The sequence below is a fragment of the Poecilia latipinna genome, unplaced genomic scaffold, assembly GCF_001443285.1.
Source record: "Poecilia latipinna isolate Pla-1442-1.1 unplaced genomic scaffold, P_latipinna-1.0 Scaffold1177, whole genome shotgun sequence".
Lineage (NCBI taxonomy): Eukaryota > Metazoa > Chordata > Actinopteri > Cyprinodontiformes > Poeciliidae > Poecilia > Poecilia latipinna.
Window position 1 is genome coordinate 134,100 of NW_015113793.1, and position 16,536 is coordinate 150,635.

Here is a 16,536-nt window from a genome sequence, read left to right on the forward strand (position 1 = left end):
TGACAAGAAATGATGCAGTGATTTCCAAAATCCAGAAGCTTCTATCTGCAGCATGTGAATTAAATTGTTTACTTAACAGCTGATCAGCATTAAAATCATAAAACAAATCTACATTTTAATTTCAGGAAGGCATAAAAAAGATCGCAAACTGTTGCGGATTCTGGTTAAAAGATTTCAGCGCTGTTGAAGGCTAATATTCATTTTTAAACCCCAGACCTCCTGTTTTCAACACACACTTTTCAGGTTGTTCTCAATTAATGGGCACACACTGATGTGGGTCAGGTCCAGTGGGATTCTTCCAGTTGGAAAAACCAGTGAGGTCCTGGAAAAAAAGCAGCAAAGAGAACCAGGTCACAGTGACATGGTGATGTTTCACAAGATGACGGCGCGCCACAAACAGTGGTTTCCAGCTTTGTTCTTTAAAGACTAAAAAAATCTACTGAGATTTCTTTAAACTAATCAGAGATTCTATTATGAAAATTTGGGATAAACGATCTGATTAAAATGAAAACCTTGCATAGGAGGTTTCTCTATTTTTCCCCAAAACTTCTTTCTATTTCTTTGCTGAAATAATTTATTCTCTTCTCTTACTTTAACCCCCAGAAAACCAACCTGAAGCTCATATTTTTAACATCGTTTTGCAAACAATTTTACATTTTTGGAGCATTTTTCCTGTGATGTAAATGTGATTTGTTTTAATGCGAAAACACAAACTCCTACCAAATAATTTTTGGTCTAGTTTGTAGTGCAAATATCTTGGAACATTTAAAATACTCAGATATAATTAACTTTTCAGCAAGAAATAGCTTCTTGTTTAAATGAAAAATTCCTTAATATTGATGTAAAAGTGTTAGATTTACTGGCAGATTATTTTTATTTAAAATATGGGAAAATGTTTTGTTCCACTGGCAGGTTCTTTCACTTATAACTTTGACTTAAGTTAGTGACTTAAAACTAGCTCCTATTTTTATTTTATTTATTTTTTTGCTAAAAAGTTACTTATAAATCTGTTTTGTCTTATTTCAATTGTACTAAAATGTTTCCACCAGACCAAAAATAATTGATAAGATTGTGTTTTTTCAGTGTACTGGATTTAAAGGATTCAAATCTTGTTAAAACTTATTTTTACAGCTTAATTTTAATTTTATCGAGGTCATAAAAAGCAGCGAGAAATTGCTGTGAAATCTCTGCTTTAAGATGGATTTTCTGTCACGTTCTCTGTGCTATTCTGACACTGCGATGTAGCATATCTGCATTAAAATCAGAAACTACATTATCAGCTCCTCCAATCAAAATTTAACATTTAAATGAAACTTCTTGTTTTACATGGTCATAAAATAAAACATTTTCTGTATTTCCCAGTGTGTGTGTGTGTGTTTTCGCTGACTTCTTCCTGACTGCATGTGTGTAAGTGATATCCCACAGTCACTTGGAGAGCAGCAGCAGCAGGGTCACGGGGTAGCCTGTGTTTTCCAAGAAGCCACTCTACCCAGAAGCCATGCGCTGTGCTGCTTTCATGCCTCACGGGAAACACGCCTGATGTGAACATTTCTTCTTGGAAACAGAGTTTAGGGCTGAACAGCAGCTTTTCAAGTGGTCATTATCTCAATACATTGGAAATACGGGCCGGGTTAAGATGAATCTTAGAAAACGGGCTGACTCGAGATAAGGAGTTGATTCCAAGAAAACAGGAGCTGCACCTCAAGCAGGACTTTCAAGTAACAATCACTCACTGAAAGATGATAGTGAAATAATTATGAAATCTGATAAGGCACCAAAGCATTTTTTTTTTTTTTTACAAACAAGTCAACTAATATTAAATAAATTCTACTGAGTTTCTAAAAAAAAAAAAAAAAAAAAAAACCGAAAAATATCAGCCTAAAAGCTTTAAAACTGAAGTTAAGAGTGTCATGATATAATTAAAACTGCCAGTGTTTGTGTTTCTGTTTTCACTGAACTGGAGAACAGCAGGCGACATTTCATCCAGATCAAGTTACAAATATTACAGGAAGCAGTACTGGCAGACTTCAAAGTAAAAGCAACAAAACAGAAAGCAGTCCTGGTTAAATCTGCAGGTACCTTCATTCAGGCAAATCCTGAGAAACAGAAACCGTTTTAAACTCCAGACATAATATTATCTTTGATTATATTATCAAAGCTGCAGCATAAATAACAAATACATTATTACATATTACAAACCCCAATACACTGGATTACTAATTTTAAACAATCTACAATCCTGGGAACGTCTTGGGGTTCCCCGGAGGAGCTGGAAGAAGTGGTGGGGAGAGGGAAGTCTGGGCCTCCCTTCTGAAGCTGCTGCCCCCGCGACCCGACCCCGGATAAGTGGCAGAAAATGGATGGATGGATGGATGGATGGATGGATTGATGGATGGATGGATGGATGGATGGATGGATGGATGGATGGATGGATGGATGGATGGATGCAATCCTGAGCTGAAAGCAAAGTTTTTCCTGATGCAATAGAGACTCAGATCTAAACTATCTATGGAGGTCTGAAAGTATTATAAATTAAATATGTTGTTGTTATTCAGCTGTATAAAAAATTATATGTATAAACTATAATTAAAGAAGATTTCTCTAAAAGTGTTTATGCTTTTTCAAAAACATTTCATGGTTGTGTGCATAACACTATGTATTTTTATTTGTTTGTTTGTTAGTTGCTGATTCTTTATAGTAAAATGCCTAAGATGTCTAAAGAAAACACACAATCCTGCATGCAGAGCTTGTTGATGGTGATTCAGCAAAATTGCATATTATTATGCAAATACACACAGGACAAATAACCATGCAATCATAACTAACAACAATTTAGAGAAAGCAATTAGCCAAGATGTGAAGTACCTGAAAAGAGCACATGGGGAACATGCAAACTTGATGAAGAAAGACCCAAGCCTGAGCCGCCATACAGCCCTTATGTTTACATTAACATACATAAATCGTTATTTAATGATGTATTACTTTAGTAATAAGGGGCACTCTCGGTATTCCATACCTTCCTCTCTGTCAGATGGAGTCTATCAGTATCTTTACTAGTCGTGAGTTTTTGGCATAAATCTTCCTGATCGCGTCTGTATCTTTATGTTGACATTTGCGCAGGAAGCGGTGTGTGTGTGTTTGTGTTTGCTTCACGGAGCGCCACAACGCTGAAACGCTAAACCTTTCCTAGAAACGGATTCCCGGGAACCTCCAGCTGAACCGAGCTGCTGTCTGACTGTGCAGCAGCACTTTCCACAGAGCTCACTCTGCAGCTGTGCTCTCATTTAAGCAGAGGAGCTTCTCCTGTCCAGACTGCTGGAACCACTAAGACGTTTATTCACTGGATTTAGGTTGTTGTTTTTTTTAGTGGTGGAAATTATTTTCTTTCTCCTTGATTTCTGGTAAGTTTATTTCAAATATATATTCAGTAATTATGGACGTTTGAGCGTAATGCATGTGCTGTAGTTGCTGTTATTTGTTTTTTATTCATTGTTTTTTATTCATGCATTGTTTCCCTCTTTCCTGTGGATTCCAAAATAAATAAATATTTATTTCTGAATGAACACATTATCAATCTATTTGACATTATTATCGTGCTTTCTGACGGAAACATACAATAACATGCGCTCTGGGTGATTTCAGGACACTATTTATTTGTTCTTAATTTAATTTAGATCAGAAATTTACATAATCTCATTATGGCAGTGAACATTTCAAGCTTTAATAATTTAATTGAATCAGTCTTAAAGAAACACTTTAGATAAAGCTCCGGTTATTTTAGGAAATAAGAACTGGCCGAACAAGTTTGAACTTATGGGGGACTTTGCAACAATAATTTTACATACAGTTCCAGTATTTATATTATTTGAATAAACTTCCTTAGGCAAAATAAACTGCACGCCTTTGTAACCACCAACAAGCCTCTGTTCAGATTTTTTTGTTTTTCTTGATATTTGATCAGTTTTCTTAACCGAGATGGCAACATTTATTTAAATTGCCTGGTTTGCTCAGCATAGACAAAACTTTTAAGCAAAGTCTGGACATTTTGATTAGTTTTCAGCTTATTAAGAGCAACTATAATGTGTTTGCCCTGTTGGACCGCCTAACTGTGTCAATTTCATAACAATGTAGAGATGAACTTGAAGCTTTTGCATCCTTCTTTTTCATTTCCCTGTCTGTTTTGTGAAATCCAACATTAGAAATGACTGCAAACAAACCCTCAGCACAATGCTACCACTACCATGTGCTCACATATTGCTTACTTCATCCATCTACTTTGTGGATCACAAGTTTGCGTATGATTTGATGGGTTAAAAGCTTTTTGTGTATGATTTGATGGGTTAAAAGCTTTCAGGAGCCCCAGTACTGAAGCAGCGTCTGCAACCTGCAGCTCCGAGCTGCAAGCAGTTTTTTTCAGTTTGGCTAACAATAATAAATAATCAGCTAACTCTTTTAGATATAGACATAATTGCCAATGCAGTTTATTTCACAGACTAATTGCACTGAAATCCAGGATAGTACTAAAATTAACATCAATATGTTTAGATCTAGTTTTCTTTCTTTTGCCATTAGGTTGGAAACTGTGTGTGCGCAATATAAATTTTCTGAAATAATAAAAGAAAATGCAAACATTTTATAAGCCTAAAAGTAGAAATGAAATTGTGCTCATTGTAGATATTTATCAAAAATTATAGTTGCTCTATTTCGTAAAGTTGGTGTAACATTTGTGGCTCTAAATTAGTTTTATTTATCCGAACTAGGGGAATAAAGGTTGCAGACCTCTGCCCTAGAGCAGTCATAGCACGATTCAGTCTTGGATGATTGAAAATAAACCTGCAGAACAATAACTCACCTGTGAAAGTCGATTCTTGATGCTAACTTTTATATTTCCGGCTCTGATCCAGTGTCAGGCCGTGATGGTTGCCCGTGCAGCGACCATTTTGCATCAGCCGCAAAGTTCCTGCTACCCACAACCCTTGCCTCCAGCCTGGAACCCGGCACAGGACCTCCAATGCATCACCACCAATTTCCAGTATCTGCAGACCTCAGGTAAACCAACAGCTGGATCAGAAAGACACCAACTCACATCATTTATGTTACGTACGATGAGGGTCACAGCAAATGTGTATTTAGGTCACATATGGAATTTAGCTTGGTCTCAAGTAGATATTTTAGGAAAAAAATAGAAAAACTGAACCTCACCACTACGTTTCCACACACGTTTCTTTGTTTTTGGTGTATTTCAGTGACTATATTACATCGTCACATGCAGATGGCAACGCAGCTACCGTAACTAGTCTTTTAAGTATGCAATACCGAAAACTGTACAGCATTTTAGGTATTTGTGAACTTAAAATGGATGGTTTCTTTCTACTCGCTATCCTTAGAATCAGAACCAAACATGGAGAAACAGCATTCCGCTGCTATTCTCCACTCATCTGGGACAAACTTCCAGAGAACCTCAAAACTGCCAAAACACAGAAATCCTTCAAATCAAGCCTAAAACCGGTTTAGAGCTTCATTTGATTCATAATAACTGGAACATTGATCACCATGTTTGATGTATGTTGACTTGATCATTTTGATGATGGCATTCAAGAAAATGCTGTTTCATGATTGGTTACTGTATTGTGTTTTCATGATGTAAAGGATGAAAACATTTTGAACTGCCTTGTTGCTGAAACGTGCTATGAAAATAAACTTCACTTGACAGATGGAAACATTTCTAGAAATGCTTACAATGAACATTTAGGAAAATTGTAATTTCCTAAAACCTTCTGGGTTTGCCAGAGACCCAAACCTTACATGATGCCAAATGGAAAATCCCTTATGGGACCCATTTTTCAACACATTTCCTACCCGTATGTGAAGGTGGGTAGAGTATCCAACATTGTACTCGAGTAAAAAAAAGCACTACTTTTACAAGTAAACGTAAAAAAGTATTTGGTTAGAAAGGTCACTCAAGTACTGAGTAACTGATCAAAACATTAATCAATGTTTAAAAATTACCTCATCAGACAGACAAAAATATAAAGTTATTTTGAAATGTTGGTATCTTAAGGACTAAAATAAAAATTATTTGTATAAATAACATTGTTACAACATCAGAAACATTTTTTTTCAAATGAATTTTTTTATGAAACTTTAACAAAAACTGTAGGTGTGTTTCTGTCTGCTGAATGTTTCTGAGTCACTTCATTCAGTGAAGTTAGTGACAGTCAGTAGAGTATCAAAGTTTTACTTAAGTAAAACTTCATAATGAAGTTACTCAAGTAAAAGAAAATTTACAATGTTGTGAAAGTACTCCTAAAAGTATTTCTCTTCCAAAGAGTTACTAAAAGTAAATGTAACTGAGTAAATGCAGTGAATTATTACTCGACCTGCTCATATGTAAATGTGTGGAGGGGTCTTGTTCTTAAAGCTGCCTCTGTAAAACAGACTAAAACACATTTAGTGTTTGTATCAGTTGAAGTAACACAATTAGTGTTGATACAAACTAGTCTTGTCTAAAAAGACAGAAGCTGACGTTTACACTATTTTCCATTCTCCAGGTTGGTACTGGGGTTCTATCTCAGCGAGCCAAGCTCGGGAAGTTCTCCAGTCCAAGTCTGAAGGGACATTCCTGGTGAGGGACAGCAGCCACCCTCAGTACATGCTGGCCCTTTCGGTAAAGACCCGCTGCGGGCCCACCAGTGTGCGCATCGAGTACAGCAGAGGCAGCTTCTGGCTGGACTCCACGTCGCCCCAGTTGCCTCACCTACAGGCTTTCCCAGATGTTCCGAGCCTGGTCCAGCACTACACCGCCTCAGGCCAGACGGCGCAGGACCAGGAGTCCGTCCGGCCCCAAACCAAGCCGGACCCAGTGCAGCGCGCGGCTAAAGACAGCGGCGTTCCTCTTAAGCTTCTGCATCCGTTGCACAACGTGCAGCAGGATTTTCCTTCTCTGCAGCACCTGGCACGCCTCACCATCAACAAACACACAAACTGCACCGACCAGCTGCCCCTCCCAAAGCCGCTGCTGCGTTTCCTGCAGAACTACCCTTTCTTCATATGAAGACAGCAGCCCGGCGGACGCAGAGGGACAAAGATACAGGAGCACTGTTGGGATTCCTGTCCATGACTGTGGATGTGGAGCTGAGTTAGGATCCTGCATCAGATTCACTGGAGCACAGGGAGAGAAGACAGAGATGGTCCAAGAACAAGAAACCGCAACGTTACTTCACATAAATGAGTTTGGGCTTACTCCAGCACAGCAGCTTTTCCCAAAACCGATTTCTATGTTTACCTTAGCGACTGTGAAACCTGCAGTGAATGCCAATATGTTTTATTCTGAGCTGCAAAAGAAAACCTGTGGATTTTAAATGGTTGGCAATGAGGCAGAGGTAGCTTTACAGAATAAACCAAATTAGCTGAGTCTTTGGGTTTGAAGAACTTTAATCACTTTAACGCTGGAGAAGAAGGTTAAAAATGAGTGATGGTCATGTTTTTGTCAGTGCAGTGTGTGGTAAATATGTGCTGCAAAACTGAACAAATTCAGGACTGAGGATAATTTACGTCTTGTTTCTGTTGGACATGCAGTTCTTTTGCAAAAATATTTCTACCCCTGAACTTTTTCACATTTTGTCCCATTATCTAATTTAATGTATTTTATTGGGATTTTAAGCTAAAACCAGCATAAAGTAGCACACAATTATGAAGTGGAATGAAAATGATGTTTCATTTTAAAAAGATAAATAAATTACAAATAAAAAGCTTTAAAACAATGGCCTGCACACGTGCTCTGATATTCCAATAAAGATCTATTGCAGCCACTTGTACAAGTCACCTACTTAGGTAATAGAATAATCCATCTATGTGTAATCTAATTTCAGTGTAGCTTCGGCTGTTCTGTGAAGGCCTCAGGGATTTATTAGAGAGCATTAGTGAACAAACAGGGCAGGGAGAAAGTTGTTTGAGAAGCATAACGCAGAATTAGGTTATAAAAACAATATTTCAACCTTGAAACGTCACACAGTCAGGGAGAAAAGAGTATGGCAAAACTGAAACCCCATCGAAACGCTAAACAGATCCACAGCTCGGGTGGGATAATCTGTCTGAAAATCTGGAAGAGTTGGAAGAATAAAGTTATTATTGAAAGAAAACTGAGAGATGTCCCTTCAGCAGTTTACCACAAACCACATGAGGGACACAGCTAACATGTGGAAGAATGTGTCCTGGTAAAGTGGGATTTAAAAATGTCTTTTTGGCGACGTGTGGTGGGAAACTAACATTACACATTACCCTGAACACATCACACCTCTGGCATGGTGGTGGCAGCATTAGGCCTGGACGGTATCTCAATATAAAACATTTCATATCAGTTAACATCACTAATTATTTAAATGTTTTGTTTTAAATATCTGAAATACTGCCAGACTGGTGGTGTGACCTTCCCTGTTTTATCCACAACTCCTTCTCCAGCTGTTGTACTCATTTTATTCTTTCACTCCCCCTGTTGTTTCTTTGTTTTTAATTAGTGCCAAAATTTTGTTGGTTACTCAGCAGGTTGTTGCTAGGTAACAGAAGAGTGAGTGAGTTGCTAGGTAACCAAAGAGCGAGTGCATTAGTTGATTTCAGCGACTAAAGCATTTCATCTGCCTACATCCCCCAGAATTCTGTGCGGTTCTGGATTATGGAAAATTCTGTTGCATGTATAATCTATTGATGTTGACCACATGTCTATTGTAATATTTTTTTTTGTTATTGATTGGCAGCGTCATGAAGTGAGGTTGATTTTCTTCATTCCAAGCAGAAGCTGGAACATGGAAAGATTGATAGGGGGGGAAAGGGAATAAAGGAAACATTCTGTGATAAAACCTTTTAGCTGAAAAACACTTGAGACGAGGCTGGTGGTTCGCCTTCCAGCTAAACAACAACCCTATTTATGTAACCAGTAATGTGTTAAAATTACTCAAAGTCAAAGTGGCTCATGCAGTCTAAATTGAACTTGAGCTGCTTTACTACAAAGAAAGAGAGAAAATGAAAATGTTAGATTTTCGATGTGCAAAGCTGATAGGACATACCCCAAAATACTGCAGTTACACTAAGAGATGACTTTACGGTGGGTTGGCCCAGAGGGAGCTGAATACTACTGCCCGTTAACACACATTTGAGATTTATTTTTGTAAAAAAAAATTTAATTAATTAATTAATTAATTAATTAATTGCATTATTCCCCTTCAATTTCATAATTATACACCACTTTCTGTTGTAGTGACATTTATGTACAAGAAAACACCTGGAATTATTCACATTTGCAAAGGACTGTAAGTAAAGTCATGATGCTACTAAAATGATTTGATTTCCAGCAGTAATTTATATTTTTACTATCCAAATAAAGGACATAATATAAGTAGCATGTATTCTTAATATGTTCCTTTTTAGATGGGAAACAGAATTTTTCTTTCATTTTCATATAACCAAGGCCACTTTAACAAAGAACTGCAGAAGATAAAGAAAGTATGTGAAGAGACTTTTTTTTTTTTTGCTAATTCTCAGAAGGGCATCATCATTTGGATTTCAGAGAAGAAAAAAATGTCCTTCCTTGTCAATGGCTGGCCACTACACTGCGCAGATGAATGAGAGGTTTTCATGGAAACGCATCTGAGTTGGTTTCCACGAGTTGCAGCTGAACAACACTGTGAAAGCCTCTTATCAGGATTAGAATAAAAGCTGCAGCTATTAGTGCGCTGCTACACCAACTGAGAATTGAAAAATAATTATTTCTACTTCAATATCTTTTCCTCTTTTTTTAAACAATTATGGGATCTGAAAAGACTGAGTACAGCTTATAAAAAGAACATCACATTTCCTGTTGCTGTTCTTTTTTTTTTCTTTTTTTTTACCAATTCTTCAACTAAAAATGTTCCTAAATCCACATGTTTTATTTGATGTATGGTAAAAGACTACATTAGATGTAAGAGTAAAAATTTCAACATATAAATGTTAACCTTTATTATTATAACAGATTTCAATAAATTCATATTTTATTGCAGTAGTAAAAGCTCACAACAAAAATATCTGAAAGATCTATCTTTATAGTCTATTATATTTGTTGACTATACAAATTAGTTCTATTTTTACAAGTTTACCAGTGTTAACTTCTATAACCCCGGAGAAAGTCCTTTATCTGCTCTCTATATTTCTGTTTTGAATTGGACAAAAGCCCAGTGATGACTCATTTCTAGTTTTCTGGAAAAGGCCGATTTGTATTTAACATTCCCTGGCATTTTTAAAAGGTTTGATCACAGATCCTCCACCATACTTCACAGTAGACATGATATGCTTCATGATTAGATTAACCTTGTAAAAGGCTGGTCTTATCCTCAAAGTCCCAATAAAGTTAAGCACACTTTGAGTATTTTTTTTTTCTTGAACACCTTCAAACCTAGCCCAAAAGGGCAAGTGTCCTGAGATCTTTAGATGTGTCTCTGCTTCAACACATGCAAGTCATTAGCAGGACGGCATCCTGAGGATATAATCCAGCCATTTGATTTAGGCATGTTGAACCAGGGACACGTCTAAAAATTGAAGAGCACTGGACCTCGAGCTCACCATCTAATGATTGCTATGGAGACTTGTTGACCCAAAGATGGTCCTCTTTGCTGAGTTTTGGAGATGTTAATTTTTTTAACCTTCCTCACTGTCTTCTTCACTGTGCTTGGGTCCTCATTCAGACTTATTTGTCACAGTTCCCATTGTACAAATAGACTATTCAACATTTATCTGAATAACATGTACTCTTATGTTTCCTACTCTGAAGAATTACTAAACAAAATTGGTGTCCAGTTTGAATCATTTTTATACTATCTATCTATCTATCTATCTATCTATCTATCTATCTATCTGTCTGTCTGTCTGTCTGTCTGTCTGTGTCTATCTCGTTCATCAGTAGTTGTTTTCTTATGTCTTCTTGCAGTAATCCTGGTTGATTATCTATTTCTAAAGCTAAAACGCACACACAAAACATCCATATCGACTACATAAAATGTAGATAATCAACCCGGATATATATTGATAGGTCATAATATTGATGTATATAGATACATCACCGTGCATGTAGTCAGTTTTGAACTGTTTAGTTGTCCCCACCCCCTCACTTCCCTCCTGTTAATCCTCTAGCATCAGCAGCAGACAACCGAGGCTAACAAAGCGCTACTTTGACTTCAGTTCAACAATCTTCTAACCAATCACTACGTAAGTTCATCATGCCTACAAACAAAATATACTTATATCTTTTTCACTGGGTTTATTATTTACAGTTTAATGTAGTAGGTTTATTTTTTGAAGTAGATTTTCTACCGACTCTTTGCCAGTGTTAGCCACCTAGCTAATGGAACGATAAAACTCGTCTTGACTTCCGTTCTGCCAAGCTAATTCTTGTTAGCCAGCTAGCCGTGCCGGTATGCGACTTTAGAGCAAATTGTGTTTATTTAGCTCATAGAACGATCCTACTAATAGAGTGTTGTTTCAGAATTGCTTTTATAAACCCTACAGTCCTTCTGAATTGTAAAGATAATATAAAAACTTTGCTTCTAGGCTACATCCTGTCGTAGCTAGTTAGCCTCCGCAGCTAACATTAAGTCTTTTGTAAACAGATAATTATTTTAGCCTGGTCTTATCCAGGTCATAAAGCTCTGCAACGATTCGCGAAAAGGTGGGTCAGTAATTTACGACAAAGTAGGTCAAAAGGAATAATTAACCGAGCCTGATGCCGGGGTGGCTAACACAGTCGCAGCGGAAATGTATAATCGGGAAAGAAGAGATCTCTAATTTGGCTAAAAAGTAATAAGTCCGACATCAATCAGATAGTTGTAGATAGTCGCTTCTATGCCTATCATTGTTATTTGTTGTATTTGATGCAGAGTATTTTCAGCCGTCATGATGCAGTGACAGAAAGTCAGGATGTTCGCCCCGGGTGTTGGTTTTAGTCGGGGCTTGGGTTGTGTCAACACAGCTGAACCTGCGATGTGCTCACGGGCGCAGCGGGGCCAGAAAGTTGCATAATAAAATGACCCGCCCTGTTAAAGACAGATAACAACCTCTGGTACTGTGACTGACATCCGTTGTTCTTTGTTTTTCATGCCCTCTTTTCTCAAGCGATGGCAGCAATTAGGAAAAAGCTGGTTATAGTGGGAGATGGAGCCTGTGGGAAGACCTGCCTGCTCATTGTGTTCAGCAAGGACCAGTTTCCTGAAGTCTATGTGCCCACAGTGTTTGAGAACTACGTCGCTGACATTGAAGTTGACGGAAAACAGGTAGGGATTGTTTTCCTCTTCCACATTTCAGTCAAACAGCATTTTATTAGGTTTCAGCAGGTGACGGCTGGTCAGATCTCTTCTGCTTCTCCCATTCACAAATAATAGAAATGTCATTATGCACTATAAACAACAGCAAAATAGTAAAAAAAAAAAGAAAAAAAAAGCTATTCCTTAAAACTGGCTAAAGTTACAGAGCTCTCTCGTTCTACATAGATGAAATTCTACAAATATGGTAAAATGTTATTTTAGGTATTTATAAATAAAACCTTCCTATAAGGAAAAAACAGCATATCTCATTGTTTGTGTTTTTGATCCCACACTTAAAAGTTTAGAGTGCACCATATCATAAGATATTCGCTTTTTCAAATAGGTGTCATCCAATTATATTTTTGAGAGGAAATGTTAAATGAATTTACTATCACTTTAAATGAGTCTTAAGCATCCTTTCTGTCATAATCAAATGTTTATTATTTATATCAGGACAGAAGCGAAGTCACGCTGTGTGTTAGCTCTAAAGATAAACAGGAATCTACTATTACTACAAAGCAATAACAAAATACGTAGAGTTTCCATTTCTAAGCTGTCTTTAGCATCCTAACATGTCTTTAGCATGGTTATTAAGGTTAGCATTTCAAATAGCATCCTGTTTATATTCCCTTTAGAGTTAGAGGACACTTACCTTAACTGTGATATTCACAAGAGACATTTCCTACTCCTGCGTGTTTCTCCTCTGACAGAATTGGACTCTTGAAAAGGATAAAACGGAGTAACTCGACTGTAATACTTCCAGCTGACGCCCAACTTCCTGTCGTCCTGCCTGAAGAAAAAGTCGACTTTAGTCCTTATTTTTTTTTTTTAACACCTCACTGATACCTAGGGCTGTTGCATCATCTTTCAGCAGCTGATTTAACTTCAACAGTGAAGACTCAGTGACCTGGTAGAGCTTATGTACATGTATGATGCATTCACTGCCTGGAAAAAGATGGGGATTTTTAGTTTTGCCCAGTAGATTATCGATTAGGACCAGTTGAACATAAAATCATCTGGTGTTGGTGCATCTGGGGGGCGACTGTGGCTGTGTGGGTAGAGAGAGTCTTGCAATCAGAAGGTTGTAGGTTCGATTCCAGCTTCCTTCTGCCACACGATGTGCCCTGGGCCCCCAGTTGTGCATAAACGTGTGTGTTTGTGAGTGCAAATGGGTGAAAAGTGCTTTGAGTGGTCAAAATGAAAAGCGCTTCATTTACCACATCTCTCAATATAAGCTTAAGTTAAACATACTCAGTTTAACCACATATAGGCCTGATGTAAATTAGAAACAGTTTGACACTTGGGCTCTTTAACAGAAGTTTGTTTTTAATTTGTATTTGTTTTTCTACACTGTCAATCAAGAGCTAGAAATATTCAGAGACCATTTTGAGCAAAGGAATGAGAGATGCATAATGTTCAGAGTAAAATAGTATACCTTTATGACCATTGTGAGCTTTTAAACACATGCATAGCTTCAATGCTTGGGGTCGGCTGATAACGTTAAACTCCTTGCAGGTTGAATTAGCGCTCTGGGACACAGCAGGTCAAGAGGACTATGACCGACTCCGCCCACTCTCTTATCCAGACACTGATGTCATACTCATGTGCTTCTCCATCGACAGCCCAGACAGTCTTGGTGAGTTAAAACCGGGATTCTGTGAATGTTGTGGTTTATGATCTAATTTTCCAGCAATAGATTTTTATAATTTGAGTGTTCTTATCCAGAAGAAGTTACACTTATTAAGTACATTGTGCCCTCGTGAGTAAAACCCCAGAGTTGAAAGGGTTTTTGTTTCTTTTCAGTGCATTCTTTTTGTGTGATGATGCTTCTTGCTCCAGTTGTGTCTTTGATCTGACTGCTGGTGTCTGCTGTCCCTTTACTCAGAGAACATCCCTGAGAAGTGGACCCCTGAGGTGAAACACTTCTGCCCCAACGTTCCCATCATACTGGTGGGAAATAAAAAGGATTTGCGTAACGATGATCACACTCGGAGGGAGCTAGCTAAAATGAAGCAGGTAAACCAGAAAGATCTGTTCATGTCGTCTGACAGGTTTTGGCATCTACTGCAGTCAGACTCCAACTGGTTGAATGTATTATTGGGATCCAAAGCATGAATTGATTATTCTTAGACTGCAGTAGCCAACATATAGTCCATTCCAGAGGGGATGCAATACTGCACACACACACTGAGTAAGACAGTATATTGTCTGGTCCTATGGATAGTGTTACAAAACGCTCTCCAAATGCCAAGAGAATGTCGATTCTTACCTTAAAAGGGATCGATTATGCTTCCTTTAATAGGTTAGGTTAGGATAAGACTATGGGCTATGCAAAACATTTCACTACATTTTTGCACAAAATTATTCTTAGATGAGATTTTAATCTGCTCTGTTCTACCTGTTTTGACCTGTTTTATGGCGTTTTGTCACTTTAAATCATAATAAGCTGCTGCTGACCACGCCCCCCAACTCAAAGTTTACAGTCGCACGTGGAAATGGCTGCAGACAGATGGACCATTATACAACCATACATCTTTGAAAAGCAGAAATGGAGCCTCCTGAACAACCAACAAGAATGCAGCAAGTGGTTTCAACAACAAAACACTTGTCTCTTCTAGCAGCCATTGTACAGCACAAACAGCTGTAAAACCAGCTGACCAAACATCCTGGAGCTCCGCCTGGTTTCCTAGGCAACCAGCTGGGTTCGGCTGGGGTTACTAGGCAACGACGTATTGTTTTAACAATCAGGAGGATTTTGAGACAGCTCTTTTTCCATACACCAAAAAACTTGAACTTATTGGCAGAACACAGCTGGCCAGGTGAGTTTTTTTTAAAGCACTGGGTCATTTTTAGAAGCACCCGAGACCCAAACAGAAGCATGAAAACATGTAAAATGTGAATTTTACATAATAGGTCTCCTTTAACGCTGAGATTTCAAAAAGCCTGCCAACATTCCCAAATCCAGGATATTCCATGACAGACAGGAAGTGGAACTTTGTTGTTCAGACTTATTTGTTGAAACTTTCTTTCGCATTTCATCACCTTAAATAGTCGAGACATTTTGACATATTATAGAAAAGACATTTAACAGCTTCTTAGATCATTGTTTAACACTTTAAATTGCTCCTTCAGTCAGTAGCAGCATCTTTACTGAAGAGGTTTTTCTGTGCAGCCTGAGTGTTTAGTATGGTGTGTTTTTTCAGTGGAATAAGATTGGATTCAATCTGGCCAGCAGGTCACTGATCAGGGCTTATTAGACTGAATACCAGCTGGTTCAGTCATCAATCAACTTCTTGGTGCATGTTCATTTTTTATATCCTTTTTTTTCCCTTCACATCAGCTGTCGGTTTTCCTAAAAGCCGCTCTGTTCTCCCCTTTCTGCAGGAACCCGTGAAACCAGAAGATGGCCGGGATATGGCCAACAGGATCGGTGCCTTCGGATACATGGAGTGCTCTGCAAAAACAAAGGATGGCGTGAGGGAAGTGTTCGAGATGGCCACCAGGGCTGCACTACAGGCCAGGCGGGGAAAGAAGAGCAATAAATGCGTCCTACTGTAAACTGGGGCATGAGGACTGCTTCCTGCAGGGGGTAGAAGAAGGAGAATTAGGTCAACCCCACCCCCAGATAAACACACACAAAGACTGCTCTCCCCTGTTTTTACTAAAGGTGTAACGCTTCTACTGTTTTGTCTTAAGCAAAAGTAGTCAGGTCATCAGTATTCAACTTTAAGGTTATGGAAAATACTTTTTTGTACTTTTAACATGAGTAAAATTTGCCATAATGAAAGCTCCTTAAACATGTTGTATGTAATTGTAAAGGTCACCCCGGGGTGCTGTTGTGTCATACTTGCCAACTACAGTTAAGTGCTTAAGCCCTGCCTGCTGATCTGAGGAATGTGTTCACAGCCAACTAGGGTGAAGAACCTGCACACTGTGACCTGTAGTCCTTTAACTATTCCAACAAACCGAGGCACGCAGCCAGTCTAAACCCGGCGGCGCGCCTCCTAATATTAAAAACAATCCTCTGTGCATTGTGATCCAATGCACACTATTATACTGGAAACTGGTTTTGCTAAAAACACAAGTGTTTTGTGTAATAAATTACTTTGTAAGAATCTTGATAATTTGCTTGACTTGACTGAGACACACTGATTGAGGACCAGAACTTAAATGTAACGCCGGCTTCAGGTGGATTTGTTTTGTTTTCTTG

At 38.2% G+C, this 16,536-nt stretch overlaps 2 protein-coding genes across 2 annotated transcripts; both read left to right on the top strand.

Annotated features, from left to right (window-relative positions):
* Positions 1-3,169: 3,169 nt before the first annotated feature.
* cishb (cytokine inducible SH2-containing protein b) lies at positions 3,170-8,356 on the top strand. The gene is made up of 3 exons (XM_015053378.1): positions 3,170-3,401; positions 4,905-5,049; positions 6,552-8,356. The coding sequence occupies exons 2-3, from the start codon at positions 4,917-4,919 to the stop codon at positions 7,052-7,054; spliced, it is 636 nt and encodes a 211-aa protein (XP_014908864.1). The 5' UTR covers positions 3,170-3,401; positions 4,905-4,916; the 3' UTR covers positions 7,055-8,356.
* Positions 8,357-11,116: 2,760 nt separating this feature from the next.
* LOC106960333 (transforming protein RhoA) lies at positions 11,117-16,447 on the top strand. The gene is made up of 5 exons (XM_015053380.1): positions 11,117-11,235; positions 12,139-12,296; positions 13,842-13,962; positions 14,212-14,342; positions 15,711-16,447. The coding sequence occupies exons 2-5, from the start codon at positions 12,141-12,143 to the stop codon at positions 15,882-15,884; spliced, it is 582 nt and encodes a 193-aa protein (XP_014908866.1). The 5' UTR covers positions 11,117-11,235; positions 12,139-12,140; the 3' UTR covers positions 15,885-16,447.
* The last annotated feature ends 89 nt before the right edge of the window (positions 16,448-16,536 follow it).